Raw genomic sequence first — 20,025 nt, 5'->3', positions numbered from 1 at the left:
CTCATTCTAGTTCTGTCCCCCCCCCCCCTTTTTTTAATGACATTGATCTTTTGAAGAGATAGGGCCATTCCCTTGTAGACTGTCCCACATTATGATTTTGTCCGACTTTTTCCTTCTAGTGTCATTTACCTTGTTCCTTTTCCCCTGAATTTCTTGTTAAATAGAAGTTAAGCTTGATTAGATTCATGATCAGCATTTAAACACTTCACACTGCAGTATAATACACGTACTCCATATACTGTAAGTCTACAAAGTTGATGAATTTTCACAAACTGAACATGATCAGGTCAAGAAGATGATTACCAGCAGCCCGGAAGTTGCCCTGGTATTATTCCCTTCCATTCACTAACCCTCATACCACAAGAATGACCACTCTCCTGACTTGTAGACCATCGACTAATTTTGCCTGGTTTTGTTCGTTATATAAATGGAATCATGCAGTATGTACTTTTTTTGTATCGGGAATCTTTTAATACTAATTTGAAGACACCCAAGCATGTCATTCATGTTGTAGTTCGTTCATTTCCACTGAGCCTGAGCAGGGTTTCTCAATTTCAGTATTACTGACATTTTAGGCTAGTAATTATTTGTTGAGGGGAGCTGTGATGGGCACTGTAGTGTGTTTAACAGCACCTCTGGCCTCTATACACGAGATGCCAGTAGCACTGTTCTCATACCAGTTATAACAACAAAAAATGTCTCAAGACCAAAATACATGTATTCATTTTACTCGAGTGGCATTTGGGTGGTTTCCATTTTGGTGCTGGTATTAAGAGTGCTGCGATGAGCATTCTAGTTCACACCTTTTGGTGGAGATGTACGCATTTCTGTCGAGTTGTTCATTACTCTTGTTCATGGATGGTTGGATGGATGGATGATGGTGGGTGGGTGTGTGGAGTGGAACCTCGGAGCAGAATTGTATGGCCGTAGTGTAGTTTTAGCAGATACTGCCAGTTTTCTAAAGTGGTTTACACTGATTTACACTTCCACTGGGAAAATTATGAGACCTTTAGTTGCTCGTCCACACCGATACTCATTTTATCCATACTAGTGGGTGTGTAGTGACATTTCATGTCCCTGAGGACTAGTGAATCTTCACATTTTCGTGCATTTATTGGCCATTTTTTAAGCTACCATTTAATGAGTGCATTCTTTGTGCCACTTGCACTCCTCTCTTTACAAGTCTTATTTAATACAATTTTTTACATCCCGTTTTACAGATGGCTACACAGTGGCTGCAGTCCCCTGCATTCCAATGTTAAGCCTCCAAGTTTGGGGGTACGTACCTTGACCTTGCCATTCCCACTTTGTGAGCTGGGCCACTCTAGGCACATTTTGATCTAACCAATTGTTTGAAGGTGGCTGTCAGACCATCTGCAGAGGTGCTGCAAAGGCTCAACATTCCAACGGAAAGAAGGACAGGAAGTAAATGAGGAAGGTGGCCAAGACGTGGGCGGGGCTTGTCCCAGGCGATAGATGAAGAAGGGAAGGAAAGGCTGGTGCTGGAGCTTGCGCAACATGAGGTACAAATGGCAAATCAAAAGTGTTTATTTACAGGAAAAATCTTGAGAAGCAGGGACACACAGGGCTGCAGGGCAGTGAGGTCAGGTCATTAGCTGGGTGTAGGGAGGTTTCTTTCTCTGGCACCCTAGGAGAGGCATCAAATGGCCAGAGGTGCAAGAGGGATATTAAACATAGCCTCTCAGGAATTCCACCAGGCGTGGGTCCTTGTGGAGCTTTTCCTCCAGAGCCAAGTACTTCAGTGGAGCCAGCTCCTTGTGTCTGAAATCAGAGGGAGGAGCGAGAGGTGGTGGGGTGTTACAACGCTAGTGTTCCAGCCTCCTAGTGGGTCGACCTCGGGTTCCCCTGCCCCCTCACCGATTGAGCCGCTGTTCCAGGATGCGGATGCGGAACATGGCCTGAGAACAGTAACTCAGGTACAAGTCTTCATCCTCGGCTGTCAGGGTCACCTGGTTTTCCTGGTACCACTGCTGCTTCTTCTGCAGCTCCTGGGTCTCCTGTGGGCATGGGGAGAAGAGCAGGAGGGTTGATGAGGGCTGACCACCCCTCCTCCCCCCAGACTGGAGGCTGAGATCCCACTGGTCATCAGACAGCCAGTGGGGGTTGGCCCCACAATCCCCACCCAGAGAAGCCAGAGGAGCAGAGGCAGAGGCCACAAAATGTCTTGGTGGGAACCACTTGGGTCATGTCTAGAGGGATACCATGTACAAGAGGTCAGCAGCATTCAAGACAGACAGCCATGTGGCTCTGGACAAGTTACATTTTCAGAGCTTCCCATTTCTTGTCTGCCAAATGAGGGTCACTATATACACCCCCTTCCCCCCACAACCACCACCATAGAGCTCTTGGTGAAGATTAAAGGAAACAGTGCGTGGGAACTACATAGGGTAGTCCCAACCAACAGAAAGGCGTCAAGGACTAGGAGTTACAATGCGCCACCCAGCCATCCACCCACCCATCCATCCATCCGTCCTGCCACCCATCCACCCACCCCCTCACCCATTCACCCTGCCACCCAGCGAATAAGAGTAAGGAAAGACAACTTGGTTATTTGGAAACTCCAGGCAATGGAGTCCCCTCATCACTCCCTCACTAGTCTGACCAAGCAGCCCTGGGCCCATTTTCGGGATGAGGACGCCGAGGTCCCCTCCCCTCCCCAGGACCTGGCCACACCTTCTCAAAACGGGCCTGGATAAGGTTGGCCTTGTCGATGAGCCGCTGCTTGAAGTCACTGAGGCACTCGTCCTTAAGGCGCATGGCCTGCCCACGTGTCAGTTTCTCTCCTGGCAGGAGCTGTGCCAGGAACGGGGCAAGGTAGTCCAGCTGGGCCTCCACCTGCCGCATGTGCTCCTCGTGCATCACACGCTCCTGTGGAGGGGGAGGAGGCCGTCAGCGGGGGAGGCGGTCAGCGGGGGAGGCGCAGCGGGGGAGGCGCAGCGCCCAGGCTCACCATGGCCTCCCGATGCTCCCTGCTCTTCTCATTGCGCTTGGTGTCATAGATGGAGATGGTCAGTGTGTGCGCCGCCTCCTCTTCCTCTAGAAGCTTCAGGATTTCCAACACCTGAATTGGAAAGTGGGGGCGGGCATGATTAAAACCTCCTCCACCCCTGCCACCTCCCACCTGCTCACATAGGGTTCCATGGGACCCCACCTCGAGCTCTGACTCCCAGGCCTGATGTCTGGACAACTTCTCCTCATTCTTTAGCTGCATCATGGCCTCATACTGGTAGAGAAGCTTCTTGGTGTACTCCATGGGCTCCACCTGGAACAACAACAACCACAGTGACACAAACAGGCAGCAGTGGCTGGGGTCGTGGGCAGACTCTGGAGCCAGACTTCTTGGGTTCAAATCTTCTAGCTGTGTGACCTCAAGCAAGTTGTTTAACCTCTCTGGGCCTCAGTTTCCTCATCTATAAAAACAGAGGTAATTATTGAAGAGAAACTAGAGACTCAGAAGAATGTGCCAGGAGAGGGCTGGGGTAGGGACAATGCAGAGTAGTCATGGCCTGCTGGGTTGTCTTTCTTGGTGGAAAAGGCAAGGTTTTCAGGGGAGCTGCAAAGAGAAGTGTCCCTGGATGGGGTCTCTTAATTTTCCCAAGAGGCACAGATGAATTTCCAGGCTGGGAACCAGGAGTTTCCATCCCGGTTCTCTTAAATTGCTGGGACCGGGCAGAGAGCCCCAGCTCCTTCTCGTCACCCCACCCTTTCACCCCGTCCTGCCTGGCTCCCAGGCCCACCTCAAAGCTGATGCACATGTCAGGCGTCATGATGATCTTATTGCCTTTGCTGTCCACGTCCGTGCGCTGCAGGAACTCGCGCTTGGAGGCGGTGATGTAGTCCTCGCGGCAGTGGTAGCGCAGCTGGATGCGCTCCTCCAAGATCAGAAACGCGCGTTCCGCCACGTCCTCATCCGCAGGCTTCGCGGAGTTGCGGAAGAACCGCTCTGTGATTTTCTGGGAAGCCAGAACATGCATAGGATGGGCATAGGTGGGAAAGGGGATTTGTGCGTGTCCCCGAGGGCAGCAGCAAAGGACGCTCAGGGACACGGATCTGGGGTCCTTTGGGGGTTTGTGTGGAGCAGCCCCTCCTAGCCAGACAATGGCTCTCATGGCCCCACAGGTTCTTGCAGGCCTCTCCAGCGCTGTGTGGTGCTGGATTTCTTCTCTAGCTCCCCCCACAAGACTCTGCTTGTTCACCTCCAGAGATGGGGAGCTCACTACCTCTCTAGGCAGACTGCTCCATCAGTAGACATCCCTTCCTTCTAGAAAGAGGTTTTATTTGATATGCAGTCATTAAACACAGTTGCCAAGTAATTTGTGATGACATGGAGAAAAGAAATGTACAATTAATGTCAAGTGGGTGACACAGGGATTCTACCTACCTCCCTACCCACACCCACACACACACACACCCACTCACACCCCTCACTTAATTTAGAAAAGACTCAAAACCAAACCTATATTACATAGTCATATCTACTAGATGCCATTATGAGATGTTTTTACTTTTCTCTTTATATTTTTCCATATTTTTCTAAATGTTAGTCATCAGTGTGCACTTTTTATAATAGTAAGGAAATAATGTCTCCCTGCTGGCCCAGTGGTGGGGGATACAGTCTGGCGTCAGACAGCCCTGGGATCTTGCGTTGGTTAAAACAGCAAAGATCATTTGGCAAAGGTGCCGCTCCTGAGCCAGGACTGTCCCTATCTGCGGGTAGCCCTGGCCTGCCAGGGCAGGTGGATACACTGTCTTAGGCCCAGCGAGTACTTACCACCATAGGCCGGGGGTTTGACTCTGCGCTGTTCAGAGCCAAATTTTTGACCCTGGGCCCGAAAGTGACATGGCGGTAGGAGAGGAAGTCGGCCCGTCCTTGATAGTACTCGGTCATCGTCTTGGGCGTCTCCTCTCGCTTTATCAGGCCGTCCACACGGGCCTTTTCGTAAAACTCCATGATTCGGTCCGTCTCAGGTTGCATGGACGTGTATGAGTGCACTGCGGTGGGAGGCACGGGGGATGGGGGTGGGGAGATGGCTGGGTAAGCACCAGGAGCAATGGCGCTGGCTCAGTAACCCAGCCCGGACACCCCAGGGGGAAGGCACATCCATGAATGCTCATGCATGAGTATTAGGTGTATAACCAATCCCCCACTGATGGGTATTTGGCTGTTTCCAACCTTTTTGTTATAAACAACAGCACGATGAACATCTGCACGTGCGTTTTTTAAATTCTTGCCCATTATTGGCTCATGACAAATTCTGAGCAACAGAACTGAGCAAAATAAAATGCGTATGCTGGTCAGAAAGCATACTTATTTTAAGGCTGTTACTGATGATTTTGTCCAATTTCTCTCCAAAAAAGTTGTGCCAATTTGCTGTCCTACCAGTAGTGACAAGGAGTGTTTTTCACACTTGCTCACTCCCTATGAGACCATTTTTTTCATCTTTGATAACATGAAGATTGTAAGATGGTCCCTTAGTGATTTAGTTTTATTTATTTATTTTTATTTCAACCACCAGGTGAGGTTGATCATTTTTTATTTTTTTAGATGATATATTGACCCTATGTTTCCTTTTGGGACTTCTTCGTTAGGATTCTTGATCCTTTCCCAAGACATGTCCTTCCCTCCCTTACAGGCTCCGGGGCTCATGGCCATGTCCACACCCTCTGCCCTCTGCATTGCCCCTGTGGGGGCATTTGTTGTTTAATTGCTCAGGCATCTTGACCCCCTATAAATGGGGCCCCCACTGTGTGCCTGATCCCAAACACAGAATGGGCATGTGGTCCTGGCTTTGACTTTCCTAGAGGATCATCTGTCATGCTCTGTGCTTCTCCTGACCGCCCACATCTGGTTTGCTTAGGGAGGCAGGGGCGGTTTGCTCGCCACCAAAGAACCCTGTCGAGACATGGACAGTGCTTCCTCCCACCACACACCAGCTTCACGGGGGCTGCTCTAAGGAGCATGTGAGGCCCCACCTGGGCCCCTCGCTGGCCTGGCAGTGGGATCCACTTACTGCGCAGAGACTGGGGGTGGCCTGGCTTGAAGTAATCGATGATCAGGCCTGTGATCTCGTTTATGTGCTTCAGGTCCAGCATGTCCTTCCGGTTCTGGTACCACTCCTTTATCTCCAAAGTCTTGGTACCTGTGGGGCCCATCGGTGTTGGCTGCAGCCAGGCCAGCTGCCCCAGCCTCCGTCTCACCATTCCCAGCACACAGAGACCAGCACGGCCCATACTCACACCGAGAGTGTCAGTAACATGCCCAAGGTCACACAGCACGTCGGGGAACCCAACTGGGCTGCTCCCCGAGGCCTGGCTGCCCCTCTTACACTCCAAGTCCCTGTAGGTGCTGAGGCGGCACACGAGGCCATTGCTGTTGAGGTAGGGGGTCCACTTCTCCAGCTTGGCCTGCTTGTAGTGTATCACCTTCTTCCCGTTTGGGCAGCGGGTCTCAAATGCTGTGGATACAGAGTGGGCTGGGGTGAGGGACCCCCCTCCCCCCGGGTCAGCCACTCATCCAGCCACTGTCCAATGCATTGTCTGCTAAGCTCCGCCAGGCCCCAAGTCCGTTCCAGGGAGGCAGAGGAGAATGGACACCAGGGCTGGCTCCTGCCCTGGCAGAGTTCTCAGGTCTGAGCCTAACCAGAGGACCTGCACCCGCCACACCACATACTCGCTGCCAGGCCTTTGCCTGTGCAGGTCTCTCTGTCACAAACACCATCTCTCCTGCCCTAAGTGGCCTGACTTCTGATGAGTCAAAACTTAGCTCAAATGATCCCCCTTCCTGGAAGCCCTCTCTGCCCACCTACTCCCGAGCCCCGAACCCTCAGGCTGCACTGGGTGTTCTTCCCCTGGGTTCCCATGACACCCTCTCTGGCCCTTCCACCCTATCGGAATGGCCTATGGTCTATGCTCGCCCTCTGGGTCTAGGCACTCCCAGACGGAAACTCAGCAGCCAGCAGATGTTGGCATGGGGCACACGCATTCCAGTCCTCCTGCTTTCTCTGCCTGCCCCTCCCAGGTCCTCATACCTCCCCTCCCCTGTGCCATCTGGCCTCCTCCTGGCAGGGGGTGGGGGTGAGGGAGGGGAACGGCTGTGTCCTGATCCTCGGTCCTCCAACACCTCCCACTCTCCATCCAGTGTGTGTTAACTGAGCCCCTTCCTGTATGCCAGACATGTGTCAGGCCCTCAGCCACAGAGCTGAATGTGTGTGCCAGGAAGGAAGGACAAGGGGCCGCAGAAAGCAGGAGGGATGGAAATGAGGGGTCCAGGCAGCCTCTGCTGGCATCCCCCTGCCTCGCTGTTGCCACAGACCATCCCAGGAACCCAGGTCCTGGGGAGGGGCAGTGAACAGGACACGAGCATACCTTCTGGGGAGATCTCAATCTGCTCCACCCACGAGTGTGGCATATCAAAGCTCTTATCCTCTTCCTCCTTGCCCTGTTGGGAGAGGCAGGGGTAGCGTGGGTTGGTTCTGGTCAGGGCTGGGCCTCGGAGCAGAAGTTATGGGTAGAGCCTCTGTCTCATCCCCCCGGATCAACCCAGGGTGGCTTGCTAGCTCTTCCAGGGGAGCCAGGGATCACAGGCAATTTTGACCTAGCCTGTCATGACCCAAGATAGGGAAGAAGAGTCTGTTCCCAGCTGCTGGGATTTCCCCTGCACCTGCCTGGCTGGGACAGAGCACCCTTGCTCTGCACGCCCCTCTTTCCCTCAGTCGGCAGAAGCTCAGGCACAGCCACAGGACCATGGTTAAGAGAGGGACTTCTAGAGTCAGCTGGACCCAGCCCCACCCTCCATCCAACACCAGCTAAGGGGTCCTGGGCAAGTCCTTTAGCCTCTGACACTCAGTTTCCTAACTCTTCCTTGGGAGAGTTAACTGATAGACGTTACATAAAGTGCTGGGGACACTGCCTGGCTGTCTTTATTGGTTCTTTTCTCTCTCCAATCCTTAGTTTCCCCATCTGTGAAATAAGGCCTGGCCTAGACAAATGGTCCTTAAAGTAGGTAACCACATTAACTTGGATAAGATTTTCGCAGTTTAAAACTTTTCTCCCACAAACATTGCTCAGTCCTCTGCCAACAGCTCATCTAATCCGTCCACCTTTCAAGGCCAGCAGGGGGCGCTTGTACCCCAGGATTTACTGCACAGAGGAGTCTCTGGTTTCCAGAGCTGAGGACCCTGAGAAGGCAGAATACTATTTCCAGGCATGTTTAGACTGCTGTGCTTAGCATGTCATACCAATGGTCCTGTTTTGTCCTCAGGCAGTCTCAAGAGGTGGAACATAGTTGCCATGGAGAACTCAGACTTGTGTAGAGGGTCTTAGCCCCCTGCTTCAAGGCACATACTCTCTGAAAAGGATGGACTGTGTAGGGAAGGGGACCTGAATGCAAGTCCCACTGCTCCCCGACCCCACTGAGGGATCCTGGGAAGGTCACTGGGTCTGTCTGGGCCTCAGTTTGCCCATCTATAAAATGAGGGCGTAGTCTAGGCCTTTCTACTTTGAGGAATCTGTAGTTAGTCTATCTGGACTGTCCCCTTCCATATACATGCCTGTGGCAAGGATGTTCGTCAGGTTGGCGTGAGGCAAGACAGGGCGTGAAGCGCCCACCCCCACTCCCCGCCCCACGGGTGGCGGAGGCTCACCAGATTTTCCACGTCATCGTCATCGTTCAGTTCATTGTCATCTTCCTCAGTCACGGACAGGTAAGGCTTATCGGTCCCCAAGAGCAGGTACTCCCATCTCACAGGGTCTCCCAGGTCAAAGACCAAGTCCTGATGGGTGAGGGGATCAGCTGAGCCTACCCCACAGCCACCGCACCCCCTCCTATTCTGCTGGGGGGTGGGAAACAGCAGCTCCCAGAGTGGAGAAGGGCTCTGGGCCTGGGTCTCAGAGGGGCAGAATGTGGGCTCCAGGCAGCCTCTGTGAGTCCACGCCCACCCTCCTCCTTTCAACAGGAAACCGAGACTCCAAGGGGGGCTGGAATTCCCTTCCCTTTGCCCAGTCTCCCTATGAAAAAATCCCATTGTTGGTCTCTGTGAGAGACTAGGAAACTCTGGCCTGGGATAGGCCCGGATGTGGAGATTGTTCGGCATTTTGTGCTGGGGGTGGGGGTGGTGGGATGTCCCCAGCAGTGTTTAGAGCAAATGCAAGAAAGTGAGATTTTATGGGAGGGGGAGATGGCAGGTTTGTAAAAAAGGTCTTCTCAGAGTGTTTACTCATGCAAGGGAGAAGGGAACTGGGCAGGCACCCACGGAATTGTGGAATCCACAGAAGAGCAGGTGTGGGTCCTCCACCTCTTTCATCCCAGCCCGCCTGAGCCCTGAGCGTAAGCTTACTTGCCAGATACCTCCCAGCAGGTGGGGAACATCCCACATCCCAGGCTACCTCCCAGGGTAGCAGCCATGCCCAGAATGTGTCCCAAAGGGAGGGCAAAGCCTTAAGAACAGCTGCCCACAGGGGGCTTCAACATGCACCTGCCCTGAAGGGGACCTAATCCTGGTCCTCACTGTCTGAGTCCTGGAGGGCTCCTGAGTATTTCTCTACTCTAGCTGGGAGGTGGGGGGTTAGAATGGGGGGCCATGCTGGAGGACGGGGAGGGAGAGAACTACTCATAAAGGTAAGGGCGATCACGGATAGTCAGGCTTAGTGGAAAGGAACCACATTACCGTATAGATGTTTGCAATCACGTCCTCCGTTCTGTCACTTTTGCAAGTAGTAAGCAGTTAGTTCAGTGTTTTGCTACTTAACTTTCTATTTCTATAGGAAATGCGTAACTGAATGGACGACTACCACGTCTCTGAGCCTGGGGTGTCTTGCTGTCTCTGTGTGGGGCCTCATCATCACTTCCCACCCCCAATGCCATTTCAAGTTTCTTTGAAGGAAGAAAGCAGCTGCTCTCCTGCTCGTTTGGCAGTAAAAGTGACAGCCAGCATCATGAGTGCTTTCTCTGTGCCCTCACTTGGTGATGCAATACTGGCCCTCTGACTTCACTTTCTCCCCGAGCTACCCTTCCATCTCCATCTCATGACCTCTGTGATCCCTGCCATAAAATTCTTTAGCCTAGCACTGGTGCAGGGCGTGCTGGGAGGGGAGGCTGAGGATAGGATCTTCAGCCTGGATAAGGGACAAAGGAGATATGTAGCAGCCTCTCAAGGGCAATTCTTCTTCAGAGGGCACTGACTCCCACGGCAGTTACAAGCCTGGGCTCTGAAGGAGGGCAGTCTCCGCTGTGCCCCATCTGTGTGGTGTGGGAGAATTTCTTTTTATAAGACGAGAGTCACAATAGCTAACATTTATTGAACGGCCAGGGACTGACTATTCTAACCACCGACTGAGTGTTATTTCCCACAACCCCGTGAGGTCGGTGAGGGCATAGCAACCCTGGGAATCCCTGGCTAAGGGAGGCCAACGGCAGGGGAGGTGTTCCTCCTTCATTGAAGGCAGATGTTTCTCCACCTAGGGACAGCTGACATGTGCACAAAGTGGCTTGTATCGGAAAGCGCACGCATCACCTCTGACGGTTTCCCACAGGGGGCGACAGCAGTCCCTTGGACAGGGTCACTTTGGAATAGGGGGCAAAGGACCCAGGATCCACCTTTGGGAAACTGGCCTGGTTGGAAATGGAGGAACTTACAAACAAAAGAGCACAGGATATAGAGTCTGAAGTCTGTCTCTCTTTTGATTTGTAAACAGCTCAGTAAATTTCCATAAATTGGACACTCTCTGCACCCAGATCAAGAAATAAAATGTTGCCCACACCCCCAGAAAGTCCCCTTGTGTCCAGTTGTGACCTTCCCCCAAATGTGTGTATTTTTAACTTATGTAAGTGGCTCGAAGTTTTATATATATATGTACATTTATGGAAATTCACTGCGCTGCACACTTAAGATGAGTGCAATTTTCTGCATGTAGTTGCATTTCAAAGCATCAGTTAAAAAAATCATTCCTAAAAACTAACAATCTACATTTTATAAGGCTACATAAATCAAAAGAGAGACAAGAATCATTATCAGAATGGTTATTCCTGGGGAAAGGAGTAGGCTATGGGGACTCAGCTCTGGGGAAAGTCTGAAGTCCTCATGGCCTGGTAGCCAGCTCTCCCCGCAGGTCACCGCCCCCTTTTCCTCCAGCGATAACAGACCCAGGCCCCGGCCCGGCACCTTGCAGCAGTTCCAACAGTCCTGCATGTTGACCCAGTAATTCTTGTGGTTCCAGAGGCTCTCGATGCCCAGGAAGTGGTCGTCCTGGGTGCTGTAGCTGCGAGCCGTGAACGAGTCAATGAAAAAGTTCTCAGGCACCTCACGCTTCCCCGACAACACCAGCACCCAGCAGTGCACCCGCAAGCCATACAGAGGGTCGCTGTTTGCATTCGCCACCTCCTGCACAGGGAAGGTGGGTGACCATGGGCCGGATGGGTGGGAAGGGGGGTGTCAGGTACCCAAACATCTCCCTGGGGCTGGGGAACTGGCAGGAGAGCTGAGCTCTGATCCAGACTGTACCATTGGCCAGCCGTGTGACCTTGAGGATAGCAGCTCACCTCTGAGCTCGTTTTCTTATCAATAAAGTGGGAGGGACTGACTCCATCTGTGGTTTATAAACGGGGCCTTTTGGAGACCTAGGGTATCTGGGATTTACAGGCTTTCTGTAATGTGATTCTGGGTGAGACTTCATCCAAAGAAAGGTAGTGGGACACCACATGGCTTCCTGTTTGCCTCCCTCTAGGACTGTGTCATGTTCATTATTGTATCCCCAGAGCCTGGACCAGAGGAGACACTCAGTAAATACTATATGGAAGGAAAGGAAAGGAGGGAGGGAGGAAAAGAAGGTAGAAGGGCGGGTGGGAGTGTGGATGGACAGGAGAGATGGGAGGATGGATGGATGGATGGATGGATGGATGGATGGGTGGATGGGAGGAGAGTTGGGAGGATGGATGTTGGAAAGAGAAATGGGAGGATGGTTTGGGAGGGTGGTTGGGAGAGTGTATGTAGGTAGGTCTTCAGTGAAAGAGTCTGGAATGAGAACACCAGAACTGCCCAGCATAAAACTGGTGGCCCCGGGCAGCAGAGCTCTGACATTAGAAATCTATCACCAACAGCTAGCTGACCACTAGGGGGAGATTCCCACATGGCCAGCCAGAGGTGGGATGGTTGAGGGGTGGAGGAGGGCATTTGGACCTGGGGGTCCATAAACACATCCCTTCCATGACCTGTGACTTTCCCGTTCCTCCAACTCCTACCCCACCTGGAAAGCTGAGCTCAGGGGTAGAGGGCTAAGGACAGGGGACCCACCTGGAGGCGTGCTTCCTCCTTCCTCAACCGCCTCTCCTCCTCGGCTCGGATCCCCTCCTGCTTCTTCATCTCCTGCTCCTTCTCAAACCTGCTGCTCAGGTCCCTGGGGGGTTTGACTGAGTACTTCTTAGGTGGTGCCATTTCCTTTTTCTGGACTATCTGTCACCCAACGAGAGAAGAAGGATCAGCAGCTGCAAATCTCTGCCCCTCAGACCAGAGATCACAGCTGCTCCTGGAGCCTGTGGGCTTTCTAGCCTTTAATGCAGAAAGAGCCTCAGCTCCAGCTCCGTGACCTTGGGCAATCCTCCCACTTGCCTAACCTCGGGCTCTTCTGTAAATTGAAATGAGAATAATAAGAACCTTCTCCCCAAGCTTGTTCTCAGAAGTCAAGACAAGAAAATGCCCACAGGAGGTGCCCATCAGGGCCGGAACTCAGGAGATGTGATTTTCTCTTCACTCCCCCATGCTCACACTAGCTGTGGTATGGATCTGATCTAGAAAAGGGGGGCAAATGGTCGGGAGTCAGATTTTCCAGATTTTGTCATCGCAGGGTTTCATACGCAGATGTGACATAAGAGTTTGTTGGGCAAGGAAGGAGAAGAGGGCATGCTTGAGAAAGGAGAGAGACAGAGAGAGAGAGAGAGAGAGAGAGAGAGAGAACTGGGTGGTAAGAAAAATGTCCGGGAGAGACCGCCACAGAGGCTGCAGAAGTGGGCTTGTGATAGGTTGGAGGGAGAAATAGCAAATCTCCAGGATTTAGAGTCAAACAGACCGGGGCTCAGTCCCCTGGCCACGTTATTTCACCTCCCTATTTCCTCTCAACACACTCATCTGTAAAATCGGAGTGAGAATTCCTCCCACACAGCATTGTTGTGAGGAGCAACCAAATTAATGGACATAACAGTGGTTCATCCACTGGAAAGTTCTCTGCATCTGTTAGCTCTGATATCATTTTAATAATTAAAACTTTGGCTGAGATAAGAAGCCTGTGTGTGAGCTCACAGGCCTTTGGAGCTCAAGGTAATGATGGCGGTTTTGTTCCATCTTCCTTGAGAAGGTGGGCCTGAGGAGCAAGGCTCTCTCACCTGGTGCCTCTCTCCACCAGAGCACCATTCCGGGGACCCCGGGGGTTCACCCAGGTGGAACACATGCATCGCACTAGATGCCCCAGGCCCCTGGATCCCCAGCTACAGACACCCCCAAGGGTTTGACCCTGATCACTGAGTCCTGGAATCAATCCAGTTCATGAAAAGCATTTTCTGCCAAATGCAAAGAGGTGCTTATATGATCCTAAAAATTAAATTCATTTAAGAGTGTTTCTTGTGTTCAAGAAACACTGGGCATTATGGAGTCTCAGTCAACAGATATGAAAACACAACCACCACCTGATGGAGGGTGAGAGCCTTTTTTTTTTTTTACTGTTAAAAAGGGGCCTTTTAAATGGAAATGGTGGGGAGACAAAAATATACATGTGAAATAAACTCAGTATTTTAATAAAGTAAAAAAAAAAAAAAAAAAGGGGCCTTTTTTCCTAAGACAGGAAAAAAAGCAGAACTAAATGTCTGTCCATTTGCCTCTTTCTTCCTCATATGAAAACGGCTGGATGGACTTTGGTTAAATGCACAGGGTAATATGGAAGAGTTTGGCTTATGATAGAAACCACGTGGCAGTCACAGAATTTACCTCATGGGGAACACAGCAGCTGAAACTGAGTTACGACAAGGGGAGAGGAACAGCCAGGGTGGAGACCGGGGTTGTGTGTGACCAGGGCAGGGAGTGGAGCTGCAGGGACACACGTAAGGATGGCACGTCTTATGGGATGCCCAGGGCAGCACGTGCCCAACAATACCTGCTTGGGCTTCACGGTGAGCGGGCACACCTCCCGAGTCAGGTCCATGTGGCATAGGTCCTGGGAGCCGTAGCCGTTGACGCAGTAGGCGTCGTAGCCAGAGCCGATGAGCATGGAGCAGAGCAGTGTGCTGAAGTCGAAGCAGTTGCCCTTCTGGTACTTGATCACCGTGGTCGAGGAGTACAGGTGCGAGGGCTGGCCATGGCCGGTTGGTCAGCGCGGCCAGGCCCACCACCTCCCACCTGTCCTCCCCACAAGCTAGGACCCATGCAGGCTGGACCCCAACAGTGCTCCTCACCTTTGTCAGGTGAAGGAGCCTGGTAAGGATGGGATGAAAACTACAGACCCCGTATCCAGAAAATGCCACCTACATTTGCCTATAATTTGAAGGGGCCGTGGACTTCTTGCTGGGAAAGACCCTCTGGACTGCAGAAGCTTCTAGTCTAGTGCTCTCTGATGGGCAATTTTAGGGTTTTATTTCAAAGTTGCCCTTCCCTTCTCCCCCCCATTCTTTCTTTCTCTTCCCTTTCTCAGTTCTCCATTGTGGACCTATCCCTTTCTCCCTCCCTCTCTCCTTTCTCAATGAGAAGCCAATTGAGATGATCAGAAGCTCAAAATGAAGCTGTGGGCCGTGAGCAGCAGCCCGCCCTCCTTTCCCCACCTCTTGATGTTCTGAAAGGAAGACTCTGGAGGCAGAAAGAGGCAAAAGAGGCAAAGAGGGGGGAACCAGGAGACCAGTCTTGCTGTGTGACCGCAGACAAGTGGCCGCCTCTCTCTGGGCCTCTTCTCCCAGCCCCACCTTCCACCCTCCACCCCCCAGACAGATTCATAGGCTGTGGCCTGAGCCCCATGGAGCCTTTTTCTCCATATGCCTGGCTTTCCATCCTAGGCCTCACAGACCTAGGGATGCGGCCCAGAGTGGCACTTACCGGCTTGAGGGGGTCCGACAAGGGCACCATAGAGAGGAAGTCTGCCACAAACTGGGCGCAGCTGTCCCAGTTGTAGAGCTCGGGGTAGGGCATGAGTGTGGGCCGGATGGTTGTGCTCACGAACTTCTGCAAGGGGAGAGACCACAGGCCCCTGGGAGGGCATTCCACCTGGGAGGAGGGCACAGTGCTCCCGGGAAGCTGGAGGCCTCGGGTTGGGGGTATGCTCTCTGGGCCTCAGGCTCCTCCTTGGTACCTTGGCAGTTGGAGGAAGGGATCCCTCAAAGCCGTTCCAGCCCAGACCCACAATAAGTCTGTGCTGTCCCTAGGTGCTGGGGTGAATCAGGTCCTCCCTGTCATTGCCATTGTCCCACTGAGTACCACCAGACCTGGCGTCACCTCCCCAGTCCCCAATAACCTTGCGAGGTAGGTCCCATTGACAGAGGAGGAAACTGAGGCTCCAAGAGGTGAGCCCCCTGGCTCAGGTTCACAGTCAGCAGCAGCAGAGCTGGGTCTGTCTGTCTCTAGGCCACCGCCCAGTGTGGGGGACCTTGTGCTACTGGGGCCCTTGAGGGGCTGCTCTGCAACCCGGGGCCTGTAGGCCAGGCCTCCAGGGTCTCCCTATGAATTTGAGGAAGGCCCCACCAGCACCAGGTCTCACATGGCTCCACCTAAGGGGCAGCCCTGGTGCAGCCCCTGCTGAGAGCTGCAGGCAGGAGAAATGCAGGCCTGGGCTTACCAGATAAGAGGAGAGTAGGGATCTGTATGTGAGTCACCAAGCTTCAAATGCTACCAGCTAATACATGTGTTAAAAATCACCATGTGGGCCAAATCAAACAGTCTGGGAGCCACTGTACAGCTTTTGGATTCATCCTATGCCAGTCCATCGCTCCATCTACAGATGGGGAAACTGAGGCCCAGAGTGACTCAGGAACATGCCCTGGGCCACAGGGCTGGAAGGCAGGAGTCTAGTGCTTGGGTTCTGGGGCCTATCCCGGTCATTTTTGTCTTATTTTTCCTTCCTTCCATGAACAGGGCCAGCCTCTGAGCCTGGATCTGCCCTGGGTGTCCAGCTGGCCCGTAGGTGGGACATGGGGTCTCCAGACTACCACAGCCTCCAGGGAGGATTCACACCGAGCCCGCTGGGGCCTGCTGGCCTTTGAGTGGATGCTGCTTCCGGGCTATAAGCTCCGGCCCACAGAGGGTTGTGCTTGGGCCCCCCTCCCTCCTCCCAGCCCTGCCCTCCAGAGCCGGCCTTACGGGCACTTTGCATTCATTCAGTGGGTGCAGGAAGAGGGGCACGCGGTCCGGGCACAGGTGGCTGTACTGGCAGGAAAAGTTATCCGCCACCTGCAGCAGGTGTTCCTCCTTGGGCGTGTTGCTTTGGTAGGAAAGGGGCAGCTTGGAGGTGTCGACAGTGTCCTCGGAAATGATCCTGTGCCCGCAAGAGGGATGGCATTAATCAGTCTGGCACACAGGGAACCCTCGATCCACCTGAAAAGCCATGGGCTCTAGCTCTTCCTTGTTTGAGCCTCACCGTTTCCCAGGTGGGAAGTATCATTATTAGAATCTGCATTTTTAAACAGATAAGGAAACTGAAGCCCAGAGAGGTTGAGTGACTTGCCTAGGGTCACACAGCTAGCGCGGGGGAAGAGTGGGCCTTGGACCAGGCGGTCTGAAAGCAGAGCCCTCGCTCTTAACTGCTTTCTCTGTTCCTGGTCCTGCCTCCCAGCCCAGGTGCCACCATGCCTCCGGGCTCCTCCTTCTCCCAGCCTTGCTCAGGCCGTCTCCAGAACGGCGGGGCCCAAAGCCTCCACCTCAGCACTCACGAGTCCCTGCCTGGGACAGTAATCTCAATCTCCGACAGCTTTTTCTCCAGGTCTCTGAGCATCTCCTGTGTCATGATGGTTCCCCCCTTCCGGACCTCTGATGGCCTCATCTTCTCGCCCCTCTCTGCCCGCTCGGCTGCCTCCTCTCTCTCGGCTGCCTCCTCCTCCTCCACTTTCTCCTTCAGGACCTCCATTTTGGTGTGTCTCTGACTGTCTAGAGACGGAGACTCTGCTGGAGGGATACACGCACTCAGAATGGCCAACTTCAGACCAGGAAGGAGCCACCAAGACCACCTGCGTCCCTGAGCCGTGATTTTTGGTGTTTTAGATCACAGAAGGAGGAAGTGAATCTCTCTTAAACTTCCTTTCCATTGAGGAGAAAGTCTCCACTTGAAGACTCTCTTTAAAACAAAGACAAGCAGGCCACAGATTGGAAACTATTGTCAGGGCAGGAGACGGTAGTCCAAACGTACTAATATTGCTTGGCTTTTTGCATATTTATTCTGACAGTACCTTCTCTGTATGGCAAGTGATGCTAATGCTGAAGGGATTACTTCAGTATCATAAAATTTCCTGTCTAAATATATTTATTAAGTCTAATAAGTGAATTGGTTTAAAGAAAATTATTCATCATAGTAAGATGATATGGAATGTAACAAAAAGAAGGTCGCGTCACGAAACTTGGAACTGAGGGACAGAGGGGGCAAACACAGGGCTGCCACTGAGGCAGCTGGACAAAGGGCAGGCACGTGGGGGATAACAGAGCCTGCGGTCTCCTGGCCAAGCCCCGTGTCAGCTTGTTTGGGAGCCAAACTGAAACGCCATATGTGTTCGTGCGCCCTAGGAAGTCCTTGCCTGTGGTTACAGAGCAAAGCCTCCCTGAGGCGGACCACTAGTTTCCTACCCAAAGATCCAGTCCCCCTTTCCGTACAACAGAACGCCAATGTTACCGGGGGCAGCCAGGTGCCTGGTTTGAAATGTTCCGCTTCCCCGCCTGCCTTGGAGCTGGGGTCGGCCCTGTGAGGTACACCCGTTCTGGCCGCTGAGATGTCAGTTGAAGTTGCTGGATGTCAAAGGGTAGGGCCCAGGCGGCCCAGACTCTGCCCTTCTCCTCTCCCTGCCTGGGACACAGATATAAAGCAGGAGGTGGGGCAGCCAATTAATGACTATGAGATGACCAACATGAGGACCAACGCTGACAGCTATATACGGCAGAGTGACGAGACGGGGGAGCCATGGTCCCAAGAGGTGCCGTGGAGGCCTTGAGTGCCACCGCCAGACTTCCCATCCTGTGAGGAGATTCAGCTACTGCTTGTTTAAGCACGTTCCTGTTAAACCATCCCAGCTGATCCCCCAGCCTCCTGCCTCCCAGCTCATGTCTCTCCATCACCCCACCTCAAATATCTATTTTTTTTTTTTAACAATAAATAAGGCAAAGGCCCAAAGAGGAGGAAAACTGACCTAATGCACAGGTTGTGGTGGGAGAGGAGAGTGAGGATCGAGGAGAAAAGAGCAGGCTCTCCCCAGATTTGTCATCACCCTCTGGGGTGGAGCCAGGACCAAGAAGCCGGGCCCTACCTCCCTGCTCCATCCCTACCTGGGCCGCCTTGGGGTGGGCGGCTAGTCACTGATCACCAGCCTGGCTAGGGGGAATCTTGGCTCTTCCAGCAGCTCCTGCTGGGGCCTTGGACCATTCTCTGCCCCTTTCTGGGCGTCAATTTCCCCTTCTGCAATATGAAAAGTGGGACGGATGTTTTCTGTCCACTGCTGACATGCTGGAGGACTCAGCAGGGGCTGACTGCACCTGTTGCTTTGCTGGAGGTCAGCTCACCCTAGTCCCAGGGAGTCAACATCACAACTGAGGCCTTGTGTCCAGCAGGTCTGTTCAGAACCCCAGTTCCCTGCAGCAAACCTGCTGCTGTGCCCACCAGGCAAGCAACACAGCCTGGTGATTAGAGCCATTTGTCTGCTTCTTGGGCACAGAGAGGATAAGCTCAGGGCGGACGATAATAACTATTACAAGGCACTTCCAGTTTACTGAACACCTACTGAGTCCCAGGCGCTGTGCTAACTAAGGGTTTTACAGAGATAATTTCATTTATCCTCCAATGACTCTGTGAGGCAGGCACTATTATGATACCCACTTTGTAGAGGGAAAAATTGAGGCCTAGAACAAGGGGAAACTGCCTATGTTCACAGAGAGTAAATAGCAGATCTGGGGTTTGAAACCCATGCACTTAAGGGCCTAATGAGATGGGGAAGTCTCAGAAGGATGGTGTGAGCGGTGGGAGGAGGGTGGTGAGTAAGGAAAGAAGTAGAATGGGGAGAGGGTCAAGGTATCAGTGGGAAGCAGGGGGTTACAACTGGGGCAGGCACTGAGATGGGCTCTGAGCCTAAGGTCACAGAACACGGTCATCAGAGGCAGAGACGGGCCAGAACTCGTAATACTTTGTTCCTCACAGAGTATTGGGCGACCTCATCAGTTACAGCGCAGTTTGGGGAGGGCAGTCCTGCCTCAAAGTTCCCCGGACCCTACCCAGAGACCCAGAGGCCCAGAGGACCTCCCCACCACCACAGGCCACTTTCCACACCCCCCTCCCAGAAGCAACCTCCCTTCCCCAACACACACACACACACACACACACACACACACACACACACACACAAAACTTCCCCAGAAAGATCAGGGCTGAAAGCCCTGGGCAGAGGAAGCCCCCTTACCAACCTTCCCCTCTCCCTGGCAGGCAAGGTCCAATCACCCCCAGTCCTCTGAGGACAGCCTGTACCATCTGTTAGCCTGTCTCCATGGTAACGGCTTTGGGAAGCTGTCTGGTCCTGGGAGAGGAGGCTTCTGGGAAATGTAGTCTTCTGTCACTACTCAGTTCTGGGCCCAGAAGACCCACTACTGCAGATCCCTTGAAAAGTGGCGGCTGGAGCCAGCTTGTGGCAGCTTGCAAGACCTGGTTATTAAAATTTCAAGAAGGTTTGTGAGCTAGTTGACAAAGGCATTATTAAAAATTGAATTATCAAAATGTGTAAGTAAATAGATTGTATCTAAAACAAAGGCAATAAATAGCCAAAATGCATCCCTTCCTAATTATTTTACTATATTG

At 52.6% G+C, this 20,025-nt stretch overlaps 1 protein-coding gene across 5 annotated transcripts; it reads right to left on the bottom strand.

Annotated features, from left to right (window-relative positions):
- Positions 1–1,239: 1,239 nt before the first annotated feature.
- DRC7 (dynein regulatory complex subunit 7) lies at positions 1,240–19,715 on the bottom strand. Of its 5 annotated transcripts, none has more exons than XM_033127133.1 (19): positions 19,638–19,715; positions 17,863–18,033; positions 16,913–17,144; positions 16,344–16,518; positions 15,087–15,212; positions 14,158–14,352; positions 12,309–12,467; positions 11,181–11,399; positions 8,664–8,792; positions 7,387–7,459; positions 6,348–6,476; positions 6,033–6,161; positions 4,793–5,013; positions 3,759–3,974; positions 3,173–3,283; positions 2,972–3,082; positions 2,695–2,889; positions 1,879–2,018; positions 1,240–1,782 (listed from the first exon to the last, which is right to left on the bottom strand). In XM_033127133.1, the coding sequence occupies exons 3-19, from the start codon at positions 17,104–17,106 to the stop codon at positions 1,689–1,691; spliced, it is 2,616 nt and encodes an 871-aa protein (XP_032983024.1). In that variant the 5' UTR covers positions 17,107–17,144; positions 17,863–18,033; positions 19,638–19,715; the 3' UTR covers positions 1,240–1,688. The 5 variants fall into 5 exon arrangements, with proteins under 5 accessions (XP_032983024.1, XP_032983025.1, XP_032983026.1 ...); XM_033127134.1 differs by having other exon boundaries at positions 16,913–17,141; XM_033127135.1 differs by having other exon boundaries at positions 17,863–18,029; positions 19,638–19,691.
- Between the last annotated feature and the right edge of the window lie 310 nt (positions 19,716–20,025).

The sequence above is a fragment of the Rhinolophus ferrumequinum genome, chromosome 15 (genome assembly GCF_004115265.2).
Source record: "Rhinolophus ferrumequinum isolate MPI-CBG mRhiFer1 chromosome 15, mRhiFer1_v1.p, whole genome shotgun sequence".
NCBI classification, from domain to species: Eukaryota; Metazoa; Chordata; class Mammalia; order Chiroptera; family Rhinolophidae; genus Rhinolophus; species Rhinolophus ferrumequinum.
Note: the sequence above shows the minus strand (reverse complement) of the source record. Positions and strands in the feature narration are given on the sequence as shown.